Raw genomic sequence first — 13,488 nt, forward strand, 5'->3', positions numbered from 1 at the left:
GTAAAAACTCCTCAGATATGAAGAATGGAACATAAATCTGCAGTTGCCTGGCAGAGTACATTCCACTTGGAAAAGCAACTGCTCTTTGTTCACTATGGTGGAACAAAGTAATTGCAGACACACAAGGAAATTCTTGTAGCCCATGATACTCCTTGATAATGCCTTCCATTATTGTTAGTCTTTATTTTTCATTATCTTATAACACTTTGGGCCTTTAGCTGGGATCTGTGCTGGTGTGGTTGGTACCACAGACACAGAAGACAATGAAGGGCCCTGCCCCAAAGAGCTTTTGGTCAGAGATTCCAAGTGCCCAACAGTTTACATGGCACTGGAAGGCCTTGTACCATTGCTCTTATTTTACACACGTGCTCAAATTCTCCCTTTTCCCCTGTTTCACATGAAGCAGAACAAGGCTGCTTATCTCTGACTCCCCCCTCAGTGGGACCTTGCTGTGTTTGCTTGGTGTCACACCAGTGCAGGGCAGGTCAGTGCTGCTCTTGGAGCTGTGGATCTGCTCATGTGATTGTGTATCAGAAACACTGCACAAGTGGACTGAGGCCTTCCAGGACTCTTTCCTCAGGTCATCCTGCTCCATGCTGCTAACCCCAAATGTGCAGTTGCATACAATGATCTTTGTAGGTGTGAAATAAATGTGCTCTCTGCTCTGGCAAGCTCCCTCTGTGAGTAGTAGGCACTAACTTGCCAGTTTACTAAGAGCTGATCTCCACCAACCTTGTCCACCCATCCAAGGTACTAAACTGAGTGTGGTTTGCATGTAGGTCTGTGTGGATACTTGTTATGTCAGCTTCATGGTCTGTTTTGTTTGTATGGCATTTAAATTTGTAAAAGGTGTCAGTGAGACCTGGAATCGCTAAGGGCAGGAAAAAAACAGGTATTTTGCCCATTCTGTTCTACTTTAGGCCACTTGCAGAAGTGAGGAGCATTTCCATTGGTATCCCAGCCAAACGTCACTCCTCTAAGTGTCGCTCCAAATGTCACTCTTCTAAGGCAGGTGCTGGCTTCTTCCACCAGCACTTGGCTGAACACAGCAGTCCTTGTGGGAAAACCTTCCCCCTTTCTGAGAGAACCCTCTTGTGCTAGGAAACGCAGGGAGAGGAGAGGAGGCTGCCTGACTAAAGAATGCCTTTAAAGGTAAAATAACATTTTCATTTGCGGTGCAATGGATTTTAAGACAAAGAAACATACAAACAGTGGATGAAAGTATATCAGGATAAGGGGGCACGTGAATTCAGATAGTGCAAAGACTGTGATTTCTGTACATTTCTTCTGTGGAGACCCTTGAGAGCAGAGACCTGAGCAGGCTGGGCATGCACAGCCTGGCCAGAGCAGACAGAAAATACAGTGGGTGCTGCAAGGGCAGCCCTGAGAGGCAGAGCAGGATGCAGCACAGGCACAGCAGCAGGGTGTTAGTGCTGTTAACAGACACCTCTGATGGCAATGGGACTGGCACCAGCTCAGACACTGCATAAAATCAGTAGCACCAAGTGTTGGCTTCACTTATGCTGCCCCACACCTCTGGTGGGCTTTGTGCCATTCTGGTTTAGGTTGGCTGTAGTGATCATTGCTTCTATGATGTTTTTGGATTTGTAGAGTTATGATGTCAGGGAATTGTAGAGCTCCCCTGTAGAAAGCAGAGGAGAATGAAAAACCACAGAGCTCCAAGATGGAAGGAGCAGAAATAAATTCAGTGCAGTAGAGGTCCATTTTCTGAAGACACTAAACAGCTTTAAGACTACACTAGTAAATGAACACACCCTTTTTATCACTGAGGCAACCAAAGTGGGGAGAGTGGAAACAGGCTGTTATAGGTAAAGCCAAATGAGATGTTGCCTAGTAACTCTCAGCAGGGAAGCATTTAAACCCAGCCAGTTTAGTGAAGCTGATGTTCTGAGTCAGAGATTATTTTCCCTGGAAAAAATTCTGAAGGAAGGAAAGCTCAGTTTAACAGACATAGGATTTATTTTGCTTTTAGGGCAAACCATAATGACAATGCTTGGGAGAATACAGAAGTATTTACAAACTTGTACAAGCAAGAACAGACAAGGCATCAAAAGCAACACTTTACCAAGCCTGATTTTTTAATGCTGATCTATTTCCCCCAAATACAGTAAATACCATATTGATTTTTATTTTTGGATTCTGAAATACATAAGTGATAACAGAAGTCTGCAAATATTACACATATCATTATATTATTATCATTTAATTGCTGTAAGAGAAGTTTCTGGAGCAAACCCTATTTCAACTCTGCTATTGGATATAGAATCAAAATAATTGATTTAAAAGAAGAAAGACTTCACGTCTCCACTAGTTCCATTGCCTGAAATAGTTTTAATTAGGTCCTCCTTCAGGACTTTGCTTTTATGGGTTCACTGAAAAGTCACTTGGCTCACCTAAGGGTCTCTCACATCATGGGAAAAAAACCCCTCAGACCTTATTTGAAGATTCATGTTATTTTTTGCTTCCCTTTAGAAGGATATGATGATTTTATAGAAATGTGAGTTTACCATGATCAGTCATGTCCATCTGTGTTTCTTAGTGCCACAACTACTGCTCAGAACAGGCAGTCAGGTTCAGGAGAGCACCTCATTTCACAGCCTCAATACAACTAATGATGATAGCTGCAAATGTGAATTAATGCACAGATTTTTTAAAATTAAAAATACAATAAGCAGATCAACACACCGCACTAATAATGAAAAGACAGACTGCCAAAGAGTTAAAACAAAAATATGTATTTTATCAACAATGATAACAGCTGGGAAACAAAGCTACTACAGCATAAATACTAAAATTTGAGTTATATATTAAATGAGAGTTTTCCACAAGCATGCTGTAGGAGCAGAGAAAGAATGTTCTGGAAGCCAGAGAGAGCCACCTCTCACTGACCAGAGCTTGGTTTGAAGTTCAATGAAATGCTGTTGATACAGAACCTCTGCCCAGAAGGTGTGGGTCCATCATCAAACACATGGCCTAGATGGGCATCACACTGCAACAGAAATCATTACCACTTTATTATTGTATTGCTGCAAAATGACAGAGTCATTTAGGTTGGGAAAGACCTCTTATTCACAGAGCCCATCTTTGACTGATCACCACCATGGCACTCATTGCCATGTCCAGTGGTTTCTTGAACACCTCCAGGCATGGTGACTCCACCACCTCCCTCAGCAGTCCATTCCAATGCTTAACAACCCTTTTCACGAAGAAATTCCCGCTGATGTCCAGCCTGAAGCTCCCTGGTACAGCCTGAAGCCATGTCCTCTTGTCCTGTCACCATTGCCTGGGAGAACAGCCCAACCCTCACCTGGCTGCACCCTCCTTTCAGGCAGTTGTTGAGAGTAATGAGGTCTCCCCTGAGCCTCCCTTTCTCCAGGCTAAGCATCCCCAGCTCCCTCAGCTTCTCCTCATCAAAGTTGTGCTCCAGACCCTTCCCCAGCTCCATTGCCCTTCCCTGGCCTCTCCCCAGCACCTCAATGTCCTTCTTGTACTGAGGGACCCAAAGCTGAACACAGAACTCAAGGTGTGGCCTCACCAGTGCCAAGTGCAGGGGATGGATGATCTCTGCCCTGGCCCTGCTGCCACTCCATTGCTGAGCCAGGCCAGGATGCCATTGGCCTCTTGGCCACCTGGGCACTCTGTGGCTCATGTTCAGCTGCTGTTGAGCAGCACCCCCAGCACCTTTCCCTCCAGGCATCTTTGCAGCCACTCTGCCCAGGCTGGAGCTGCAGGGGTTGTTGTGAGCCAGGGGCAGGAGCAGGCCCAGGCCCTTGGCCTTGTTGGGCCTCAGAGCTCTGGGCTCTGCCCATCAGCGCAGCCTGTGCAGATCCCCCTGCAGAGCCTTGCTGCCCTCCAGCAGCTCAACACTCCCAGCCAGCTCAGTGTGTCTGCAGGGCCTGAGGGTGCCCCGGATCCCCTCACGTGGATCATTGCTAGAGACATTGAACAGAGCTGTGCCAGCACTGAGCCCTGGGCAGCGCTGCTGGTGACCAGAAACCATTGTCATTGCATTATTATCATTGGAATTATGGACCAACATTATTATTACTGTGCTATCCTGAATTAAGAAACTTCCATGATTAAATCACTGTGGAGTTGTGTGAGTGGGAGAGTCCTGGGGAGTGACAAGGAGTCACATTTTGTTAGTGGGCAAGTATCTGCCCCCAAACAAGCAGATACCAGAAGAGACATTCAAAAGGTATTATTGCCAGAAAGTATAGGAAATAAATGAGAGGATCTAAACATCTCAATATGTCATGAGAATTTCAAGTTAATAAGTCACTGTAGGTCATTCTCACAGATCAACTGAGGATTCCCCTCTCAAATTACTGACATGAAAATATTAGACACAGTATAGCTATCAGTGACATTATAAAATTGGAATGTCTTCAGCTGGGGTTCTTGAAGGTGCTTGCTGCATATGGCTGCAAATGTGAACACTTCCAAGATAAAGGGCTGCATCAAATTCTGGTTACATTTGCAGAGGTACCTAAGCCTGCTGCAAGCACACTGAAGGAAGTATTAACAATCTTAACAGTTTACAAAAACAGACACACAGAGACATAAAAAAAACCCAAATCCAAGATGCAATTCATTAAATTCAATTGCATACTTTTATACTTTAACATAAGTAAAAAAAAAGATTCAGGCTTGGGAAGAAATGGTTAAAGGTGACAGTTGCTTAGAAAAAGAACCTGGGTATTACAGCAGGTTGCAAAATAAATCGGTGTCTGTGTAATATGGTCTGTGGAAAGGTAAAGGTGTAAGGACAGGAACATAATTTCTAACACACCTGAACAGCCTCTAACCCTGCTGCAGGCTGGGCCCAGCTGCATCCAACCTTGCACTCTACTACAAGAAGGAAAAGGGTCAGTTGGGAAGGATGCAGAACAGAGCAACAGAATGGCGAGCACACTAAAAAGCACTGCATAAAAAGGAGCAGCTGAAGGAGCTGGAACTTTCTAGTCTAGAAAAGAGATGACTAAGAGGAGGGAAAATGACTGAGGGAGTCAAAATAGCTAGAAAAAAGAGAAGGGTACCTTTTGTGAAACAAGAGAATCCACAGAAAATAGCTGTGGAGATGCAGAGCACAGCTACCACCCTGCAGGACAAATAGCAATGGCTGCAAATGGTTTCAAGGGCTAGTGTCTCAATCTCTGAATATTTTAAGAACATCTACAGCAAATATTTAGTAAGGCTGAAGGAGGAAGAACTGTCCCTATGATGAGCCAAATGCATGGACCCTATCTCAGTCTCTTCTACCATCTCTTGTCACACCTTGCAGCACACCTTGAGTACATTTTCTCTGTGAGCTCCAGCATTTGGCTATACATACACAATTGCTTTCCCCAGTCACATACTTTTCTTCAGCTCAGACTTGGAAAGAATGGCTCCAGTGATACTGTAATTCTCACTTTGTATTTAGGTAGATTCATTTTGGTAAATTCATGGGCACAAAGAAAATTTGTCTGCTAAGTTTTGTGTCTTTGTGTATCATCTCCAAAATAAACATACCTGTTTGCAGACAACTTCAGTTCTTCTTAACCCCAGGGAGTTGTCTGGTCGTCTCACAATATTGGTGTTACTTTCATCTCTGCCACAAGTACCATAAGCCTCAGAAAAAGATGGCCATCCAGTGCCAGAATTGTACTTCTTCTCTGAGCTGTAGTGGAAACCAGATCTTCTTGTTAGTTAATAGCAGAGATGTTACAAAAGAGTCTGCTTCTATTAAAGAACATTGGTTTCTTCCCTCATTCCTGTGTTGTACCAATATTGATATTTGGCCCAGTAGAAGTTTTCTCATTGGCATCAAACTGTGCTGGAAGCTCTCTTCCAAAGGGAATTCTCAATCAGCTCACAACAGGAGATTTTTGTCTCACTGTTTCTATTTCAATGTCAGGTTGTTATTTATAAAGTTTAGAAAAGGAGTTTTTTCCTGACAACTGTGCTATACTAACATTGTGCTGTAGTGTTTAGCTGAATTACACCTACAGAGCTGCAGTTTGAAGCCTGGCTCAATCCAGCAGTCCCAGAGAAGAGAGTTTGCAAGAAGAAATGAAGAGTAGACAAAGGCTGGGCTGGCCCACCAGACCAGGCTCGTGCCTGATGATGATGGAGGCTTTGTCTTGCAGTCAGCCATCAAGCTGGTTTGGAAAATCAAACAGAGCCTTGCTCAAACCATCAATCAACCAATGACAAATCCTCACAGCATAAAGATCTACTTTTCCCAAGAGATAATGGCAGCCATAAGAAACAGTACAACAGACTGTCAGCTTGTGGGTGCCCCTGTTAACATCCAGGGTGACCAGCCCTGTTTAGCTGTGTATTAAAACCCAGAGTGTGTTGGCAAATATGATCAAAATACATTTTAGAGATTTGGTACAGAAATGAGATAATCCCTTTTGTTTAAAATTGTGCAAGTTTTGACGGCAATATGAACCTTCTCTCATCAAAGAGGGACCTAGCATGAATTAGAACAAGAAATTAAGATAGGTTCACATACTTCTCAGATTAGTAATCTGGAGACTCACCACAACCATTTACTCACGATTTCTCATGGTTTTTTCCCAGTTTTGCAAACCCAATGCTCTTACTGGCATCTAGTGGTGGATGGAGACATCAGCACCACTAGCAGCTCGATCAAGGGGATTGAAAGGTTAGCTACGACAGAATTTAAAACAAAGTATGTAATACACATCATGTATATTTTGGTGGGTTGTTCACACGGCAAAGAAAAAACTGAAAATCTTAATTGCAGTGCCTTTTAGAAAGATAAGGCAAACAAACTGGACAAAAACCTTTAAAAATCCAAGCCAAAGAGCAGTGCATGAGTCGGCATTTTTATAATCATCTGTACAGGGCTGTCGCTGAGTAATGCAGCTGTGGAAATAAAAGAGGATTTGGTAGCACAGAATGACCAAAGGCTAGTTTTTGTGTGGGCTGTTGCTTAGTGGCTTACATCAACACACAGATAGCCATGAGAAATGTTCTCCTTCCCTCCTCTCCATAAAGCTGGAGAGAAACAGGGCACAGCACAGGAGCAGCCTGCTCTGAAGCAAATGCAGTTTGCAGACTCTGTGTTTGTGCACCAAGGTCCTCAGGGCTACAGGCCTGTTTGTTTCCAGCTCAAGAAGGCTCCCTGCTTTCCCTGCCACAAACCCACAGGAACACTGTCCCTACCAGCCACAGAGTCCCCAAGAATGACCTGAGGGACACAAATCCATACATGACTTCTGAGCTTCCCTGACATACATCTGTCCTGTTTCTTTTTATCAAAACTCTTTTATTTTTTGACATAGGAATCCTTCTGTTTATTCACACATAGATACAAAGATCCTCTTTGAAAACCCACAGAGTCAAGGAAGGTCTTTAACACTGTGTGGGTTTTGCATCTGACCCTGAGTGACTCTGTCCCTTACATGCCACTCACAATACTTAAGTTTATTGTAGATGTTTTCCACTGCTAAAGGAACAATCTTTTGAGCTGTTAAACTAGCTCTCAACAGAAATGGTCTCTGTGTGGTTTTATTAAGAGTAATATCACTTAGACTCCCTAATAGAAACATTTTAGTACCCAAAAATATTGCTGTTCAAGATCATATTTGTCCTTTGAAGTATTTCACCACTTAATTTATGGATAAATGGACTTTCCCTAAACATATGCATTAGATTAGACCTCAACACACCATTCCTCCAGCACATGTCATTTACTTTGATCCCTGTTTCTGTTGTCCTGGATGGAATCCAGATAATTCTAAAAAGTGCTTTTTGCTGTATGAATCTCAGCTGTAGGTTTATGGTTTGATGAAGGTTTGAGATTTCATTAAAGCACCACAAATTGCTATCTGTAAAGGTTAGGGGTTTGTTCCATGTATTTCCAACTCTTTCAAATGTATATTTGGTAGCAGAAGGTACTAAATTATGATTTAAATGTATACACACATGTTTCAAAGAAAGGAAGAAATACTTCATGTTTACATGCAGCTATTGATCTAATGCATTTGAAAAAAACAAAAATTCACAAGAACATTTTTAATGGACTAGGAAAAAATAAATATGATGAATGAATCTCTTAATCAATACCACTTCTCCCCCTCATTGCTTGTGATCTCCACAGCACAATATCTCCATGGAAAATATATTTTCAGGTGATTTTTCACATTTAATAGTTTCCTTTCTTTTTTCCTACAAGATTTTTTTTTTCCAGAAAGTTTGGCCTTTTTTGTCTGTGAGGCTTAGCATTATCTTGTGCTGCAAAGGAAAGTGCTTATATTCCCTGAGAGCTGGATAGTGCAAAGGGCAGCCTGGCTGTTTGGTTATATTGCTGTTTTGTTACCAGTTTAACAACAGAAGCAATTCCCTCCAGTGTTTGTCTCTCCTCATGTTGGCCTGTCAATATCAATTGTCTAATATAAAAGGGGCCAAAATTGAAGGAAAACCTGAAGGAATGGAAAGAACTCTTCCATAGCTTAGTACTTTACATTTTCTCTAATTTATCTGAATTTTCCAGAGGTTTTTAGGTTTTATATTTCTCTTCAGAGTATTTTGTGATGCTGAGCAAACACCAGAAATTAATTTATTTGGAAGTATTCATTAGCAAACCTCTGTGGAAAATAATACATTTAAGCAAATGCATGTTTGCATAACAATAGTTTTCAGCACTTAGCCAAAGGAAAATGAAAATTGTGTACAATTAGTTTAATTGCTTAGTTTAGGTTTATTTTCAATACATTCATTACATTTTCCCCTCCTTTCTTACTATCCAGATCTCTTGATCCTTAGCATCCAATTTGAAGTTCTGATCTGTGATTCATCCTTTAAATCAGCCACATTTCATTCAATTCTCAGTTGGGAATAAATAATGACTATTTTCTAGACCAAAAATAAGAGAAACTGTCTTTCCTTGTTCGGTTACAGAGAACAGAGCACTCTCTGCACATCCTACTCCAAGGCACTTTATTTCCTTTTACTTAGACATTAATGAAGTTGCAAAATACGTAGTGTTGTAAAGAGCATAGAGGTTAACTGTGCAATCATTTACAGCCAGGCTTCAAAAAGTAGATGTAACCAAAAAGGCAAGAATAGTGGGATTTAATTTAGAGAACAAGGAGGGGGTGGGGGTGGAGAGAAGGTCTCACTGCAGTGTGAGGGACCCAGCAATGGGAACAACACAACAGCAGACAAAGGCAGACCATGGTCTCTCCAGCCCAGCAGCACGAGTGGCAGAAGGTGAGTATGGAGGAGCACAAGAACAGAGCAAACACACAGTGATACTCATGCATAAATACGTGGATTTTGCAGCAGCTTGTGGCTTAAGGACCTTTTAACCAGAAAATTATTATCAACTAGAAGGAAGTGTGTCAGGAGAAACAGGCAGACTGCAGCCTGAAGCTGTGTGCTGGCCATGGGCAATCCTCATCAGCTCAAGGAAAAGGCATACCATGGATCTGTGCCACCACAGGCATCCTGGAACACTTACACACAGCCCTTGGGCACCAAGGGATTGTTCTTCTGACCAACATTTTCCATACCATCCATGAAAAGACATTGCCCTTCCTGCCACAATCAGTACATGTTAAAGATGCTGGGAAATCCAGAGGCTGTTACCTGAAGAGGGGGGCATTGCAGCACACACAGCAGTATATTCCTGATTCTGTGTTATTCAGATAGATCCCACTGAATGGCTTTTCAAAAAGGAAGGAAAAAAGAGAAGTTAATAATGTAGGTCTTTAAAAGCTCACCATCTGGAAGAAGCATGTAGGAATCAGATTCAAAACAGGAGAAAAAACATAAAAAGAAGGCTTTGCAGGGGGGCTTTGAAGAACAAACATTAGCAGCCTGAAAAAATGAAGGGGAGGATACCTTTGGGCTAGCAGTGAAGACTACCCCCTACCCCCACAAACTTTGACACCAGTCAGATGCATAAATCATCCAGGTACCAAAGATGGAGTCATGACCTCCAAGAAACTGGTGAGATGTGCAGTATCCCAAAGGCCAGGGCTCTGCTATGGACTGCCACAACTTTAAAGTGGCTTTACAAAGAGATTCTCCTCCTCCCTGCATGGTCTGGTACTGGGATCCCTATTTTTCAGATATGGATTTGGGCACAGATCACAGGTACATGCTCCATGTGTGCAGAAGTCCTGTCTCTGGGCTAGGGACAGCCAGCACTCCACCCACAATGCTACATGGCTTCCTTCCCAGGAGGAGGAAATGTGGGGACATGTGGGTGGGTGATCTGGCACCTGAGGGAGAAGCCATCCCTTGAAGGGAGTGCTATGTTTATGATTTCCACGGCTAATCTACATATGGCCATAAAAAGGAGGCTACAGGATAAAAATATCTGAGGATCTCCCTGCCCTCTGGACAGGCCTCTACTCTCACCACACAAACAGTTAATCTGGCAGGAAAGTATCCCAGAAAAAAAATCCAATAAAATATGAAAAGAATGCAGAATGTTTTTCATCTGCAAAACAGTCTGGGTCAGAACAAAATCCACCCTGTTCCGTATGTTGAGTCTAACTTTCATCCACAGGAAGGCAGGGGAAGTCCTTGAATAAAGGGAATGGTGAGAGCTCCCCAGGGCAGGTTTTCTGTGCCCAGCAGGCAGAGGAGGTGGCTCACTCTTGGGCAGCATCAGCATCACTGCTCACCGGTTCTGTTCCTTTTCCTCGTGTCACATAGAATTGCTCCGGAGTCAATTTTTTTTTCCAGTCAGTAGCAGCAGCTTCTTGAGCTTGTTTAGTGAGGGGATCTGTGTCTTCAATTAGATATGGAAAGATAGTTTAGTCAGATAGCTTAGATTCCATTGATGCTTTCCATCATCATCTCAGTTCTCCAAAAGTTTCTGTGGGTACAGACAAAGCACAGAGGGCAGTTCAGGGGCATGGGCAGGGGCACGTGCAGGACTTGGCATCTGCTTTCCATTTGGAGTGCTACATCCAGTGAGCTGCTCCAGCAAACCACTTGGGAATGCTTGTAAAGGAAATGGGCACCTCTGAGCCCAGGTACTACCCACTCTCCCAGCACAGCCCTCTGTCCTGGCTCAGGATAACCCCTGGTCTGCCAGTGCTCCTTCTTTATCCTTGGATAGCACTAAAAGGTTTGGCAAACCTCTTGGAAACCCTTAGAAACCAGAAGTAATGTTCATCTGTGGGCTGTGGAACACTGGCAACTCCCACAGGCCCCAGTGAAAAGTGGTGCTAAGAAGGAGGACTGGAAGAAAGCATCACCTACAGCCCAAGAGAAATGGGGCCACAGTTAAGTGAGGGACACACAACAGCAGAGCAGAAGTCGCCCATCATGGTGCAAACCTCCAGCAACATGTCCTGTGAGTTTATACACACCAAGAACTCTTGTGGTGGTATGGGATTGGCAAAGAATTAATAGACTGGCTGAAAAACAGGGAGTAAAATAGTTTAATACTCTCCGAATCAAAAAGCCTGAGGGGGGGGGAAGTGCCTCCCAGCCTGTCTCCCATCAGCACAGGATCCTTGATAAACAATCAGCTCCTGAGGAACGAACCTGAATTCATCCCTTGCAAGGTAGAAGTGAGACTGGGGGCAGGGGGAAATTAATTTGAACATGATAGTTTAACCATAAAACCTAGAGCTTAGCTGGCCAGTTCAAGACAAAAACCTACAGCAGGCTAACGCAGCCCTTCCTAAGCGGCCAGGAGCCGGCGAGCAGGGGCTCCTTTCCTCTCCCCGTGCGGTACCTGTGTCTCTGTGCGCAGCGCGGGCGGCGCTCGGCAGCGGGGAGCGCAGCGGGAGGAGCGGGCGGCGGCTCCCGAGCATCCTCCCGGGCATCTCCCCGAGCATCCTCCCGAGCATCCTCCCGGGCATCTCCCCGAGCATCCTCCCGAGCGGACGAGCCGCCATAGCGGCGAGGCGGCACCGGGAAAGATTCCGGCCGTGTGTAATCCCTGCGTTCCACCTAAAGAATCAGACCTCATAAAAGCTATGAGTAAAGCACCCGCTTAAATGCCGATGCAGCATTTGCAGGTAAAGGTTTCAACCACTTCTTACCCAGAGCAGCTTAAAAATGAGCACTCGCTGCAGCCGTAAACGCAACAAAATCCCGTTGAGACATTTGCTTGCAGCTATTCTAGGTTGTTTTTAAGGAGAACAGGTCTGGTACTTGCATGCAAAAGCGCTCTTGCTGTCCTGGATGTGTGTTACAGGCACTGCTCTCAGCGCTGTTGCTCGAGGAATGGCGAAGGAGCTGTGCTGAGGCTTTCCTGCTTTCTGCCATCTGAGGCTTTCCTGCAGTGATTTGCAGTCACAGCTGCCTTGGCTTGGCCTATAAATATACCTGTAATCGGACACGTGTGTTAGTTTGGCAGCCCATCCTTTAAAGGTAGATCTAAACACAAGTTAGTTTTCTAGATTAAGCCTTAATGTCTGCTTCTCTTCCAATAATTTAATTTCTGATTTGGAATTAGTTCATAATTTCAGAAGAATGGGGAAGGGTTTTGATTACATTAGACAACAAAGCTAATAATGATGCTAATAATAAACAAAGCTAATAATAAATTTACTTTAATTTTAATCTAGTTCTTCTAGCCTAATTCTAAAACCAAAGCTAAAAAATAGTCCTGTGTAATCAGTCCTGTATATACACGTTTGTATTGAACCATCCTTATGCCTTAGACAGTGAGTTCCATGGCAGCTGAGGACATCCAACACAGCATCTGATCAGTACCACAGCTGCAACCACTGCCTCTGCTGGGATCCACAGAGCACTGCAGCATAGCACGATGTCAGCGAGGCTCCCCCGTGCTGCAGGGGGGAGCAGGGCACACGGCTGATTTATGGCTTTGTCCTGTGCAATAACACACGGTGGAGTGAAGGCAGAGTACCTGGATAAAAACCCTGGAGGTGTGATGCCTGAGAGTCCTCAGGACTGTGGGTCAGGCTGTCAGAGCAGTGTTGCTGGCAGGGAGGAGAGGGCCTTGCCACCCCACTTTGGTGCTGGCAGAAGGCAGCATCCATGCTATAGGCAGAGGGACAGCATTTTTCCATGTTCAGCCATTTTGGCAAGTGATGATCCTGTGATCTTTCCATACACTTTCTAGCTTGCCCCTATGGCATCTTATTTCAGTCATTTAGCCATGGTTCAGGAGGGAGGTGGAACAGGTTAGGGAGCCTTTGGTGAGGAGAGGCCCAGTCTGATGCATCCCCAGTTCTGGCAAGTGGCTTGAGGCCAGAAAGTGGTAGCAGGTGACAGTGTCACTCCCAGCCTCTGTCTCCAGTTCTGTAGAAAAGAGGTATTTCCCTCACATTCCTGGTCTTAATCTCACTCAGATGGTGTTTGCTCCTGAGGAGGACAGGTAATCAATAGAGTTCTCCCTGAATTATCTGAGAAATGAAGGAGGCTGAGAGAAAGTAGTTACTCCTGAAACTTGCATGTTTTCATGTAATTGACATCGATTTAACTGGTGCTTTTTCTAAAGACAAAATTAAATAA

At 44.0% G+C, this 13,488-nt stretch overlaps 1 protein-coding gene across 1 annotated transcript; it reads right to left on the reverse strand.

Annotated features, from left to right (window-relative positions):
- Window positions 1-2,034: 2,034 nt before the first annotated feature.
- On the reverse strand, window positions 2,035-12,135 carry MSRB2 (methionine sulfoxide reductase B2). The gene is made up of 6 exons (XM_059484713.1): window positions 12,048-12,135; window positions 11,738-11,955; window positions 10,674-10,780; window positions 9,628-9,704; window positions 5,536-5,683; window positions 2,035-3,010 (listed from the first exon to the last, which is right to left on the reverse strand). The coding sequence occupies exons 2-6, from the start codon at window positions 11,898-11,900 to the stop codon at window positions 2,903-2,905; spliced, it is 603 nt and encodes a 200-aa protein (XP_059340696.1). The 5' UTR covers window positions 11,901-11,955; window positions 12,048-12,135; the 3' UTR covers window positions 2,035-2,902.
- Window positions 12,136-13,488: the final 1,353 nt, after the last annotated feature.

This window comes from Ammospiza nelsoni, chromosome 1, assembly GCF_027579445.1.
Source record: "Ammospiza nelsoni isolate bAmmNel1 chromosome 1, bAmmNel1.pri, whole genome shotgun sequence".
In the NCBI taxonomy this organism is placed as follows: domain Eukaryota; kingdom Metazoa; phylum Chordata; class Aves; order Passeriformes; family Passerellidae; genus Ammospiza; species Ammospiza nelsoni.

Excerpts from the sequence above, each read along its gene's own strand:
- MSRB2 (XM_059484713.1), bottom strand. The coding sequence starts at position 11,900 with ATGGCGGCTCGTCCGCTCGGGAGGATGCTCGGGGAGATGCCCGGGAGG. Across the intron at positions 5,684-9,627 it reads TGCAATGCCCCCCTCTTCAG|CTCAGAGAAGAAGTACAATT; the intron begins GTAACAGCCTCT and ends TTTCCACTACAG. Across the intron at positions 3,011-5,535 it reads CTGAAGTTGTCTGCAAACAG|TGTGATGCCCATCTAGGCCA; the intron begins GTATGTTTATTT and ends TTTCTGTTGCAG.